We start from the raw sequence: 13,598 nt of genomic DNA on the forward strand, positions 1-13,598 counted from the left end.
ACCCGAAAACAATTGGAACCAGGTCCCCTCGACACAGGTAAAGAAACCCTCTGCTCTACAGACCCATATTATTCGATTTGTTTGTGCTATATCTAGACTTTTATTGGTTTTGTTTTCAGAAAAAGAAGAATTCTGTTTTAATCGACCATTGAATATTGTGGGAGGGGAGTAGGGATTATTTTTTAAGACATATTATTATTTCCAGTCAGCGTTTCAAGGCATACATATTTCGCTCTTAAAGAAGTCAAACAATCTTTGTGGAATATTAAGGCGCCGGAAATCGCCGTGCAGCGTTGCGTCCCGTGAGCGAGCCAGAAATTTATGATCGTGATCTCGAATCTCGGTTCGCCCCGATTATGTTTCTAGGTTTGTCAGAACTATACCCGTGCTCGTGGGTTTCACCGAAGTGGTAAACGTCTGAGACCTGCATCACTTCGGGCTATCCTCCCACATTAAGTTGGCACGCCGTGATACAACCGGAATACTGTTCAAAGCGGCGTTAAACCAGACTCACTCACTCATTTCGGACAGGACGATCATTCAGTGCAAGACGTCAGTATGTGACAATACAGTACACGTTTACCACTCTTAACCCACGATGGTGTGTGGTGCTGATTCGTTTGGCCAGAACAAGGTAAAAATATTGTTTACCAAAATCATTATAGTATTATATTACACATTAATTTACAGCACTTATCCAGACACCTCTACTCAGATATGGCATTTTATTTGTTACCCGATCATGCATTCCAGTTATCATTTTCAACTCCCTGGGGAATATACAACCCATGCTGTCTAGGGGCTAGATGGTTTTCACATCCACCTCACATACCGGGTACCCATTCCCTGCTGGATGAACAGAGGCACATTGGTACAAAGTCTCTTGACAAAGGGGACACTACAGGAAAATATTCGCTCGGCATCTCATTTCAAGGCTATCAATTATCGATAGGGCTCTGTCACGTTATATGTCTTCGCTTGATCATTTATTTAAATATTGATGTTGAGGGAAGATATATTCGCCGCAACTATGAGAGGTTGACCAACGTTTCATGCTCAGTTGATCTAAAAACGCCAATGTCTTAAACGCCTCACTGTTGGAAAAATAGGCGATAGGGTAGTCTAGTGGTTAATGTTCCATCACGCCGAAGACCCGAGTTCTATTCTTCACATGCATGTGTACTCTACACCTGGACGCACGCCTCACCACACACTCTGTCGGGCAAAAGACGTATAGACTTCAAAATTGGATTTGACCAAAATATTACAAACGTTATCACACCGTTGCTAGGCTGAAAGAATCGTCGAAACACTACAGAATTAAGGTCCAAAATATAACGATAATACCCAAATAAAAAAATATCACCATCGACTAACCGTTTCTTGTATGCTTCATCTTTAGCCAGCATCAAACATGGTGTGTACTTTCTTTTTCCCGTCAGTTTATTTTCATACAAAATTGCAATTTTTGAGACTTCATCCTGTATTAATTTTCTGTCGAAACACATTTAATTGTCTTTGATCACAAATCACCATGATGCAGGGAAAGGAAGACAATTATCTGATTAGGTTCTTTTTAATTGTTATGAAGCGATATACGAGGTACTCTTTAGCCACCCTTTCTATTGCTTCCTGTACTTCTTTATATCACAGGGCGATGGGACAGCCTAGTGGGTAACGCGTTCGTCCGACCCGGGTTCGATTCCCCACATGGGTACATTTCTGGTGTCTGCCATTCCATTGCTGGAACATTGCTAAAAGCGGCGTAAAACTATACTCTCTCTCAATGTTTGTATCATAGGACCTGGCGCCGTGGTCGCCACCCTCTGGAGGAACATGATGTTCTTGTTTTCAGACGTTTTAGCCGGTGCCGGTAGTATCGTGGATATTTATTAAAAAAGACCACTGTGAAATTCAGACTTTTCCAAAGATGCATAGAAGTTCGGGACATATATAAAAATGGAAGAAGTGGTGCGTTTATGTGGTGTCCCTCGCCGTGATGGCTCTGGACCATTGCTGAAAGCCACGTTAATCCCTCCCGCTCTCAAAAGTAAAGCGAGTATGGAATTAATACGTGGTTAGGTGAAATTAGGTTTAGCGTCGCGTTCGTGATTATCGCACTTATATTTAGCGATGTGCAAGAACGTGTATCTGTCTGTCTATCTGTGTGCGCGCGTGCGTAGTCCTTGTGTTATCTTCTTAATGCTGAACTCCAGGCAGGGCAACAACAAGTACCATCTTTTAACGTTTTGTGGTATGACGCGGTAGGAGATCGAGCCACAGGGTTGGGACTCTATCCACTTGACTACTGAGGCGGTCACGTTTTATACAAACTGGGAAGACTCAACCAACACGTCTTCCAGATTATTACCGAGTTCAATCTTAGAACGAGAAAGTTTTACGTATTTTTTTAGCAATCTTTCAGCAACGTCACGGCAGAGTATACCACAAATGGGCGTCATCCCTGTAGGGAATCGAACCCGGGTCTCTCGCTTGACGAGCGAACTCTTTAACTACCAGGCTACGATACCTCTCCATGATTAAACACATGCGCGCTTGTATACTCACGTAAGTGAATCTTGTTTTATGCCGCGTTAAGCAATATTCTCGCTAGTTACTGGAAATGGACTTCATACATTGTACACATGTGGGTAATCGAACCCGGGCCGGGCCGGAACGACTGTACCCTGAATGTAAGCCCATTGCTTACTCCACCGCCCCATATTCATTGAAGAAAATGTGTTGTATTTAGTCATGAAGGTCGTCGTGTGTGCGCTGATGGTGCTGTCGGTGGCTGAAGCTCTCAACATCGCCGCCTTCAACATCAAGAGGCTCAGTGAAAATACTCTGAATAGCCACGCAGGCAGGTTGCAGAGTCTGGTCACGGTAAGGACGCTGACACATTTGAAAAGTGAAAACCGCAAAAAACATATAACCTCTATATAGGTGAGTTAATATCGAGTTTAACGTCGCGTTCAACAGTATTGCACTTATACTGCGACGTGCATGTATGTGGTTGTAGCTTCCTGTACTAGTCCGGACTATACCGGTTTCATAGTGCTAGCCCATTGAGATACCATGCCGCAGTTTAACATGAATACCCCACTTAGACACAGTAGACTCGGGGCCGACCAGTTCTTATTTTAGCCCCCTAATGCCGAGCGCCAGACAGGGTAACAACAAGTACCATCTTTTAACGTCTTTTGGTATGACGCGGCCAGGGATCGAACTACCGACATTCCGGTCTTCGGGCAGACACTTTATCCACTAGACCGCGCTGTATGTATTTTCATACATACACACCATCGTCAACGTCAGTATACGGCATGCTAAAGGGGAAGGTGGTCAATGAAATAGTGAATTTCGAAGGTTCTGGTTGCGTCCAAGTCAGTACAGTTTACGTCTGTTTTTTTCAGATATTGCGTCGCTATGACATCATAAGTGTTGAGGAAGTCATGGACGCATACGGTCTCTCTGACGTCGTTAAGTCAATGAACAGGTATTGGCTCATTTTTGTGCAACCGACATAAATTTTATCTTCATGACACCCGAATATATGGGTATGCACTAATTTTAAATCGACAAGTGAACATATTGTGGTGCTCCATTCACGGATTTCCTGCATGTGGTTCAATAAATCTTTCCGTAAATCGACAATCTAATCCCAAGTTATTGATTGTGTTAAAAACATGCATCATTTGAATTTGCTAGGATGGCTTTGTTTGTTTGTATGTAGATTAACGCCGCAATATTCCAGTTGTATGATTGAGAACACACTCCATACATGGCGCGGTGGTGTAGCGTTCGCTCGTTGCTTGGGAGGTCTGGGTTCTATTCTTCACATGGGTACAATGTGTAAATCCCCTTCCTGGTGTCCCCGTATCGATATTACTGGAATATTACTGATATCGACGTAAAACCGTACTCACGTACAAATCCCATGTGTCTCTTGTAATGCATATATGATGTGTCTTGTGTTTTAGTCACGGAGGTGGGCCATATGCCATGATAAAGAGCGCGAAGACTGGGAGAACATCCTACAAGGAATATTATGCCTTCGTCTACAGGTAAGAACTGTCAATGTTTGGTTCATTTTATTGTTTGTATTTACAGGTCAGACTTGAAATAAAACAATATTTTGTTAAAACATTAAAACTTCGTTCACTTGAACTCCGCTATTTCAAAAGAGAGTATAATATGTTGTACGTTGTGAATGATTCAAACTTCTCTCGAACCACGGACATCTTCCCGAGGCAAGGGCGTTAACTGACTATAAACGTCCAGTTTCCACCCTTGACGAACTAGGCTGGAATTTCTGGGCTCGATCGTAGCGCCACTAGTAGATATTACGAGTTATGTCCCTCCTATGGATCAGTTAGATCCATCTCCCATATCATTTGCAATTGCTTCAAACAAAATGGAGGCGCTCAGTCAAGACGATCTGATTGATAACCAAGATCTATGATGTAATAAAATCGGTCTTTCACCGCGAAGTGCATCAAAATACTTGAGCACCTTGATTAAAACATGAAACAATTTACAGTCGACCGAAATCTGCACGTAAAATTCCGGGTTGTTTACGAACCGGATGTCTTCTTCGTTACGCGATTTTGATTGGACAATGCACAGACTCGTTAGTCCAGCCAAAATGTAACTCCAGAGCTCCAGCCTAGTTCGGCAAGGGGAGAAACTGGACGTTTATAGTCTTTTAACGCCCTTGCCTCGGGAAGATGTGTTTGGGAGAGTATAACAACATATTTACTTATCGATTTGTAAACTGGACCCGTAGTTTTTGTCATATCCCCATTGCCAAAAATCTGTACCCTCTGGATGATTCCAACCGGTAAGTACATACAAAGTTGCACGATCGAAAATACATGTGCACAAACATGTGTATTTAAAGGCAAGTGTTTTAGGCAGCGGATCTCGTTGCAATTTTCCTGGCATTTCGATTCATGTACAGTATGGCAGGTATGTTCCAAATCGGGAATGTATTGGGGAAACACTATGGAACAGCCCGCAACTCTGTGTAAAGAGACAAGCCAATATCAAAACTATAGCACAGGGATACGGTTACGTATGCACTGAAGCCGAGAGGCGAATGTGCAGGGCAGATAATTAGATAATTACGATTTGAATGATATCAATACAATATAAGTAACATTTTGACAGAATCTGTCATCAGCTCGTGTTGCTGCTAGTTATGGTACTGTGATTATTGTTGTATGCCATTCTCCTCCAGGACAGACAGGGTTCAGCTCGTGTTGCTGCTAGTCATGGAACTGTGATTATTGTTGTATGCCATTCTCCTCCAGGACAGACAGGGTTCAGCTCGTGTTGCTGCTAGTCATGGAACTGTGATTATTGTTGTATGCCATTCTCCTCCAGGACAGACAGGGTTCAGCTCGTGTTGCTGCTAGTCATGGAACTGTGATTATTGTTGTATGCCATTCTTCACCAGGACAGACAGAGTTCAGCTCGTGTTGCTGCTAGTCATGGAACTGGGATTATTGTTGTATGCCATTCTCCTCCAGGACAGACAGGGTTCAGCTCGTGTTGCTGCTAGTCATGGAACTGTGATTATTGTTGTATGCCATTCTCCTCCAGGACAGACAGAGTTCATCTCGTGTTGCTGCTAGTCATGGAACTGTGATTATTGTTGTATGCCATTCTCCTCCAGGACAGACAGGGTTCAGCTCGTGTTGCTGCTAGTCATGGAACTGTGATTATTGTTGTATGCCATTCTTCACCAGGACAGACAGGGTTCAGCTCGTGTTGCTGCTAGTCATGGAACTGTGATTATTGTTGTATGCCATTCTTCACCAGGACAGACAGGGTTCAGCTCGTGTTGCTGCTAGTCATGGAACTGTGATTATTGTTGTATGCCATTCTTCACCAGGACAGACAGAGTTCAGCTCGTGTTGCTGCTAGTCATGGAACTGTGATTATTGTTGTATGCCATTCTCCTCCAGGACAGACAGGGTTCAGCTCGTGTTGCTGCTAGTCATGGAACTGTGATTATTGTTGTATGCCATTCTTCACCAGGACAGACAGGGTTCAGCTCGTGTTGCTGCTAGTCATGGAACTGTGATTATTGTTGTATGCCATTCTTCACCAGGACAGACAGAGTTCAGCTCGTGTTGCTGCTTGTCATGGAACTGTGATTATTGTTGTATGCCATTCTTCACCAGGACAGACAGAGTTCAGCTCGTGTTGCTGCTAGTCATGGAACTGTGATTATTGTTGTATGCCATTCTCCTCCAGGACAGACAGAGTTCAGGTGCGAGGGTCCTATCAGTACCACGATGTGCACGACTGGTTCGAGAGGGAACCGTTTTCTGCGTTGTTCCACGCGCCGTCGTCACGTAAGCGTTTTCTTATAAACGTTTAGTTACACTGCTTTTAATTTATTTGCTTTTATTTTACCTTTTGTAGATCGGAAAAAGGAAAAGAAATATATTTGTTGAACGTTTGTCAGAAAATGTTTTGTTCTCATTAAAATTGACTTGTAATGTCCGGAAACACCTTTTATTAATTATCCTCTTAAAAGTTAACTATTGTTTATATATCAAATTTATCGAGTTATTAGCTTCAATCGGTCGGACCCAGCATCTGTCATATAGCTTGCATATCACTGAGTGCGGCTTTAAACAAACAAACAAACAAACATAGAAAAAAGAAACAAACCCGTCAACTGAAAAAGATATGGTGTCGCAAAAAGACTGAACTGGCGAATGAGCGATCTGGTCCCCTACGTTCAAGCTGTAAACTGTTTAGTCTTCTCAGGGTATACACTGGTAGTCCATTGGTCTAAAGTAGATGCCTCAATGTACTGTGCAGATTTAAGTCCCTCGGAGCTGTTAGGATTCGTTCATCGTCAAATCCAAGGTTCGCAGCGGTTACAATCCATGATACGTCAGCGCACAACCCATTGTTTGTGTGATGTGTCACAATAGTAGGTGACGTGAAATGGGGTTCAACGTCGCGCTCCAGATTATTGCATTTATATAGCGACATGCATGCACGTGTATGTGGCTGTGTGGTTGCTTGTACTGGATTTTATAGTGCCAGCCCACTGAGATACCATGCTGCAGTTTAACATGAATACCCCACTCAGACACAGGATACTGACTCCGAGCCATCCAGTCCTTGTTTTAGCCCCTTAATGCCGAACGCGAGGCAGGGTAGCAACAAGTACCATCTTTTTACGTCTTTTGGTATGACGCGGTCGGGGATCGAACCCCCAACCTTCCGCTCACTGGGCAGACGCTCCGGCTATCCACTAGACCATGGGGGCGGTAGTCACAATAGTAAATGTTTGCGAACGACATTATGTTTGTTTGTCGTTTAACGCCAGATCCAGCAATATTTCAGTTACATGACGGCGGTCTGTAAATAATCAAGTCTGGACCAGACGTTCCAGTGCTTGACATCATGAGCATCGATGCACGCAATTGGGATGCGATCACATTTATTAACCAAGTGAGCGAGCCTTACCACCCTATCCAGTTAGTCACCTCTTACGACAAGCACAGGTTGCTGAAGGCCAATTCTAACCCGGATTTTCATGGGGGACCTCCGACATTAAACTGTCACACCCGGCGTTCAACCCAGCTCACTCACTCTATCACTCTTTCCTACGGAAGCCCTATAGAGCCACAAAATTAAAAAAAAAAGGTTATCTTGAAAATCCAAGTTCTTAACTTGCAACAGTGTCTTCGGGAACCCATAAGGGCCACAAAATATAGTATCAAATTCAAATTCAAGAGTATGGCTCTCATGGGTTTCCGTACATTCCTCACCAGAACTCTCTGACTTTGTGATCGCTGCATGCCATCTGAAGCCAGACCAGGCGAAGCTCGAGATCGGCCATCTGGTGGACGTCTACACCGACATCTCCAACCACTACAACAACAAGGTCAGCTACACTGCTTACTCCATCCTCCCGAGGCAAGGGCGTCAACTGACTATAAAAGTCCAATTAACGCCGTTGCCCCGGGAAGATGTGCTTTCTCTCGGGAGCGGAGTTTCAAGCCTGGAATTTCGAGTAAACCCGAGTCGGATAACTATGACTGTTTGTAATGTCCAATCTCATTACGATCAGATCATAGTTCTCGCTACCGCTAAGGGTAAGGGTGAGGACGACGAGAACTAAGATCTGATTTTAATAATATTGTTTGAAATGTCTGGGACTGATAGGAAGTGCTGATAGATGATTGATTGTAGATTTGCCCGCTTTTAGCAATGTTCCGGCAATATCAGGGCAGATGACATCGGAAATGGGCGTCACGCGTACCGATGTGGGGAATCGAATCTTGGCTCTCGGTTTCACGAGTTAAACCACAAGGCTATGGCAAATAGTCGTGGTGAAATGAGGATCGGATGGTAACAATTGATGGATGACCACAGTTGAGATGAAGTACTTTATGCGGAGAAGGTTAACACATGTACACTTTTTGTTTCCAGAATGTGATGTTCGACGGCGACTTCAACGCCGACTGCAGCTACTTGTCAACGTCGGCCCTGCTGCAAAGCCCTCTCTATCAGGACCACAGGTTCCAGTGGCTGCTGTCGAGTAGTGTGGACACTACCGCCAGCCACAACACCAACTGTGCTTATGATAGGTAGGCGGTACACCAACTGTGCTTATGATAGGTAGGCGGTACACCAACTGTGCTTATGATAGGTAGGTGGTACACCAACTGTGCTTATGATAGGTAGGCGGTACACCAACTGTGCTTATGATAGGTAGGCGGTACACCAACTGTACTTATGATAGGTAGGCGGTACACCAACTGTGCTTATGATAGGTAGGCGGTACACAACTGTGCTTATGATAGGTAGGCGGTACACCAACTGTGCTTATTTTAGATAGGTAGGCGGTAAACCAACTGTGCTTATGGTAGGTAGGCGGTACACCAACTGTGCTTATGATAGGTAGGCGGTACACCAACTGTACTTATGATAGGTAGGCGGTACACCAACTGTGCTTGTGATAGGTAGGCGGTACACCAACTGTGCTTATGATATGTAGGGAACACACCAACTATGCTTATGATAGGTAGGCGGTACACCAACTGTGCTTATGATAGGTAGGCGGTACACCAACTGTGCTTATGATAGGTAGGCGGTACACCAACTGTACTTATGATAGGTAGGCGGTACACCAACTGTGCTTATGATAAGTAGGCGGTACACCAACTGTGCTTATGATAGGTAGGCGGTACACCAACTGTGCTTATGATAGGTAAGCGGTACACCAACTGTGCTTGTGATAGGTAGGCGGTACACCAACTGTGCTTATGATAGGTAGGCGGTACACCAACTGTGCTTATGATAGGTAGGTAGTACACCAACTGTGCTTATGATAGGTAGGCGGTACACCAACTGTGCTTATGATAAGTAGGCGGTACACCAACTGTGCTTATGATAGGTAGGCGGTACACCAACTGTGCTTATTTTAGATAGGCAGCACACAATCTTCCCAAGGCAATGGAGTTGACTGACTGTAAAAGTCCAGTTTCCACCCTTGCCGAACAATTCTGGGCGTGATCGTAGCGCCGCCAGTGGCCAGTGGCTATTACGAGTTATGTCCCGTCTGTTCCTCCTATTGAAGAATCAGATTTCACTTCCCATATCACTTGCATTTGCTTCAAATGAAATGGCGTTGCCCAGTCTAGACAATCTGATCAATAATCAAGATCTATGTTGTAAAAAAACGGGTCTTACTTTTCGAAGTGCAGCAAATCACGTGAGCACCTTGATAAAAGACATGGAAAGATTTGGAAAATATCTGTTGACACTAAGTTGTCGGTGCACATAATTGGCAAATATAGCAATCGACCGAAATCTGCACAGCAGTTTACGAACCGGATGTCGATTTCGTGACGCGATTTGATTGGACTATGCATAGACTCGTTAGTCCAGCCAAAATATCACTCCGTAATTCCAGCCAGGTTCGGCAAGGGTGGAAACTGGTCTTTTATAGTCCCTTGCCTCGTAAGATGGCAGTACACCAACGGTACTTATGTGAGGAAATGGGGAAGTTGGATATATCTTTAACATGCATACCTCGCCATACCCCCTTTGTCTTCCTGTGAATAGATAAGGGGAATTAACGGTACCGCAGCTGAGAGAATGCATTTCCATTCCCTGTGCTACGTGCATCATGTATGATAGGTACGTCAGAACAATTGTTGGAAAAATTAAGTATCGTGGCTGAAAGGTATATTTTCAAATATTGAATGAGTTCCTGTGGTGACTTGTGGTTGTTTTGTTTGTTTATTTGTTTATTTGTGTATTTGTTTGTTGTCTAATGCCGCTTGTGGTTGAGTGAGTGAGTGTATTCTGTCCAGGTTCGTGGTAGCCGGGTCGGAGTTCCAGGCCGCCGTCGTGCCAGGCAGTGCCACCGTGTACAACTTTGAGACCGCCCTCCATCTTACCTTTACACAGGTAATAAACGATATACTGCATATAACTCGTAACTCGAGATTCTGGATTAATTGGAGCATATACTCAGAGTCATTATGAAAGGGTCACCTAGGTTTTGTTTGTTTGTTGTTTAACGCCGCACTCAGCAATAGTCCAGCTATTTGAAGGCAGTCTGTAAATAATCGAGCCAATACCAGACAATCCAGTGTTTGACATTATGAGCATCGATGTACGCAATTGGGATAAGATGACATGCATCAATCAAGTCAGCGAGCCTGACCACCCGATCCCGTTAGTCGCCTCTTACGGCAAACATGGGTTGCTGAAGACCTATTCGGACCTGGATCTTCACGGGTGTATGTATGTGGGGTGTCAAGCATGAACATATACCAACAAGTGTCAATAGGTCTGAGTGTGTTCACAATGTGATTAACAGTTAAAGAACATGTTGTTTAAGCACATGTCACACTAATTGAAGGCTTTTATAAAACTGGAAAAATGGACGACAATTCAAAACAAGTTCAAGATTGAAGGTGATGGAAAAAGCTACCTAAAACCACACGCCTGAACGCAACCAGTGGTTCAACCCATGCACGTGCAATACGTGACAAGTGACAGTCAATGTTGGTATCACATGGTTCATTCCAGGTGCAATTGCCCTGCACTCCTGGAAGTAAGAAATGCAATAAATGTTATCTGCGTGACCCCTCAATAGTGACGCTGAGTGTAATAATATGTCCCCCAAAATGATGGAAAAAATAATCATCAAATGATGTCTTTGGGTAAAAAAATTGTTTGGATTCTCCTTTTAGAAAAAAGAAATTATATGTTTTCAAACCATGACTTAACTAAATCTGGGGGTAGCCGTGAAGGTAAAGCGTTCGCTCGTCCTACCGAAGGCCCGGGTTCGTTATCTAGTGTCCCCCGCCGCTACAATCGGCCTAAAACCGGACTCGCTCACCCACTCACCGAAATGTCCTATTTCAGGCCTATAGCGTCAGCGACCATTATCCCATCGAGATGAAGCTCAAATCTGCCTGAACCTGGATATCATGTCACTAGGTCCTTCTTCAAATGAAATAAAAGATCTTTGTCTTCTTAGTTAGGTGTCAGCGTTCACTGCCATAGGTGAGTTGAAATGGGGTTTAATGTCGGGTCAAAGATTATTGGGCGTGCATGCGTGTGTGCGAGCGTGCGTGTGTGCGTGCGTGCGTGCGGGTGTATGTGTGTGTGGCTGCTTGTACTAATCCGGACTGATGCCGATTTATACTGCTAGCACACTGAGATACCATGCTGCACTTTAACATGAATACCCTGCTCAGACACAGTATACTGACTCCGGGCCGACCAGTCCTTGTTTTAGCCCCTTGATGCCGAGCGCCAGACAGGGCAACAATAAGTACTATCTTTAAACGATAAACCACCGACACTCCACGTTCGACATGCCAAAGGCCCGTGTTCGAATCCTATTGCACAATGTGTGAAAACCCATTTCTGGTGTCCCGAGTATTGCTAAAAGCGGCGTAAAACCATACTCGCTCACTCACTCACTAACTAAAATAACCTGCCGTGATAAAAACTACTTTTGATTCAAGAACTAAACTACCGATGAGCTTATGTCGTTCACTTAGATCTATAGGTCGCACCCAGTTTGGGTCAGGTATGTAGAACACATGCTCCTAATCGGAATTATCAGCATTAGATAAGATAAAACGAAACATATACTTGGCATGGTGGAAATTCGATATTCAATTAGGTTTTTTTGCTATAAAATGTGATGAATAATTAATTTGTAAACGTTAACCAAAATTGATGGTTTTCGCCGAATACCAAATTGAAAAAATGAAGGCAATTCCAGTTCACCTAGCAACGGACGTTTCAACGGCTACTTTGTGTATGCTGTGTCAACCGACGCTCATGAACGCATCACACGTGACGTCACAGATCCATTATTCGCGATGCATCATTTGTCTGGAGCAGGATTAGCGAGTAAAGTTTAGAAACACGTGCAGCATATCCTGATAAAAATAAAGACACTGTGGTAAAACTTGACTGATTGTTAGTTTTGTCATTAAGCGGTACACATTAGAAACATCTCTTCTTAACGTACCCACTCCTCTATATGTGTGTGGCCCGTGGACATCCGGGGTAGAATAGGTGTTGTTGTTTAACGCTGCACTCAGCAATATTCCAGCTGTATGACGGCGGTCTGTAAATAATCGAATCTGGACCAGACAATCCAGTGATTGACATCATGAGCATCGATCCACGCAATTGGGATCGATGACATGCATCAACCAAGTCAGCCATCCTGACCACCTGATCCCGTTAGTCGCCTTTTACGACAAGCATAGTCACCTTTTACGGCAAGCATGGGTTGCTGAAGACCTATTCTACCCCAGAATCTTCACGGGTTTCCAGTTTGTGCATCGTCTCCTCCCTTTTTTTCCGGGCCAGTATGGGATATTGTCTTCCTCCGTCCGAATCTTCATCACTTGATGCATTTTCATCTGAATCTGCAGGGGCATCTTTGCTATCCTATCCGTGTAGATATGTCTGACATTTAATTACACATTGTGCTTGTGTTGTTTGGTTTTGGGTTGTAAAACATTGCACTCAGCAATATTCCAGCTATGACGGCAATCTGTAAATAATGGAGTCTCGACAAGACAATTATTTACATCGTGAACATCGATGTACGCAGTTGGGATACGATGACATGCATCAACCACCCGTTAATCGCTTATTACCATGAGCGTAAAAAAGAAGAAATAAATAAAAATAATATATAATAATAATAATTCTTATAATGTGATAACTTCCACACAAGTGCTGACAACACACATATGTAAAAAAGAGTTAAATGAATATTTGAAGTTTGGACTTGAAATATCAAGTGATGGGGCTGTACAGAGGGCAATTTGAAGACCATTCCATGGGTTGCTGCACACCAATTCTAACCGGGATCCTCACGGGGGAGCAAGCACAATCACAGTTATCAGTCACTGGTTTGTTCGGTCCCCACCGCCATGACATACTGCTGACAGTGGAATCAAACAACATTTTACACTCGCGTCGCATCCATTCAGCCAGTAAGGGTGCAATAAAGACAGACCAACTCTCCTCAACACATTGTATTAAACTTTATTGCTAATCATAACACATAA

The 13,598-nt window shown here is 43.8% G+C and overlaps 1 protein-coding gene across 1 annotated transcript; it reads left to right on the top strand.

Annotated features, from left to right (window-relative positions):
- On the top strand, positions 1-11,532 carry LOC139475102 (deoxyribonuclease-1-like). Its single transcript, XM_071258348.1, has 9 exons — positions 1-37; positions 2,753-2,886; positions 3,417-3,499; positions 3,984-4,067; positions 6,265-6,365; positions 7,806-7,918; positions 8,467-8,624; positions 10,356-10,452; positions 11,419-11,532. The coding sequence occupies exons 2-9, from the start codon at positions 2,755-2,757 to the stop codon at positions 11,470-11,472; spliced, it is 822 nt and encodes a 273-aa protein (XP_071114449.1). The 5' UTR covers positions 1-37; positions 2,753-2,754; the 3' UTR covers positions 11,473-11,532.
- The last annotated feature ends 2,066 nt before the right edge of the window (positions 11,533-13,598 follow it).

Source organism: Haliotis cracherodii, unplaced genomic scaffold, assembly GCF_022045235.1.
Source record: "Haliotis cracherodii isolate W230 unplaced genomic scaffold, xgHalCrac1.p SCAF_3, whole genome shotgun sequence".
NCBI classification, from domain to species: domain Eukaryota; kingdom Metazoa; phylum Mollusca; class Gastropoda; order Lepetellida; family Haliotidae; genus Haliotis; species Haliotis cracherodii.

Excerpts from the sequence above, each read along its gene's own strand:
- LOC139475102 (XM_071258348.1), top strand. The coding sequence starts at position 2,755 with ATGAAGGTCGTCGTGTGTGCGCTGATGGTGCTGTCGGTGGCTGAAGCT. Across the intron at positions 2,887-3,416 it reads GGTTGCAGAGTCTGGTCACG|ATATTGCGTCGCTATGACAT; the intron begins GTAAGGACGCTG and ends TGTTTTTTTCAG. Across the intron at positions 7,919-8,466 it reads CCAACCACTACAACAACAAG|AATGTGATGTTCGACGGCGA; the intron begins GTCAGCTACACT and ends TTTTGTTTCCAG.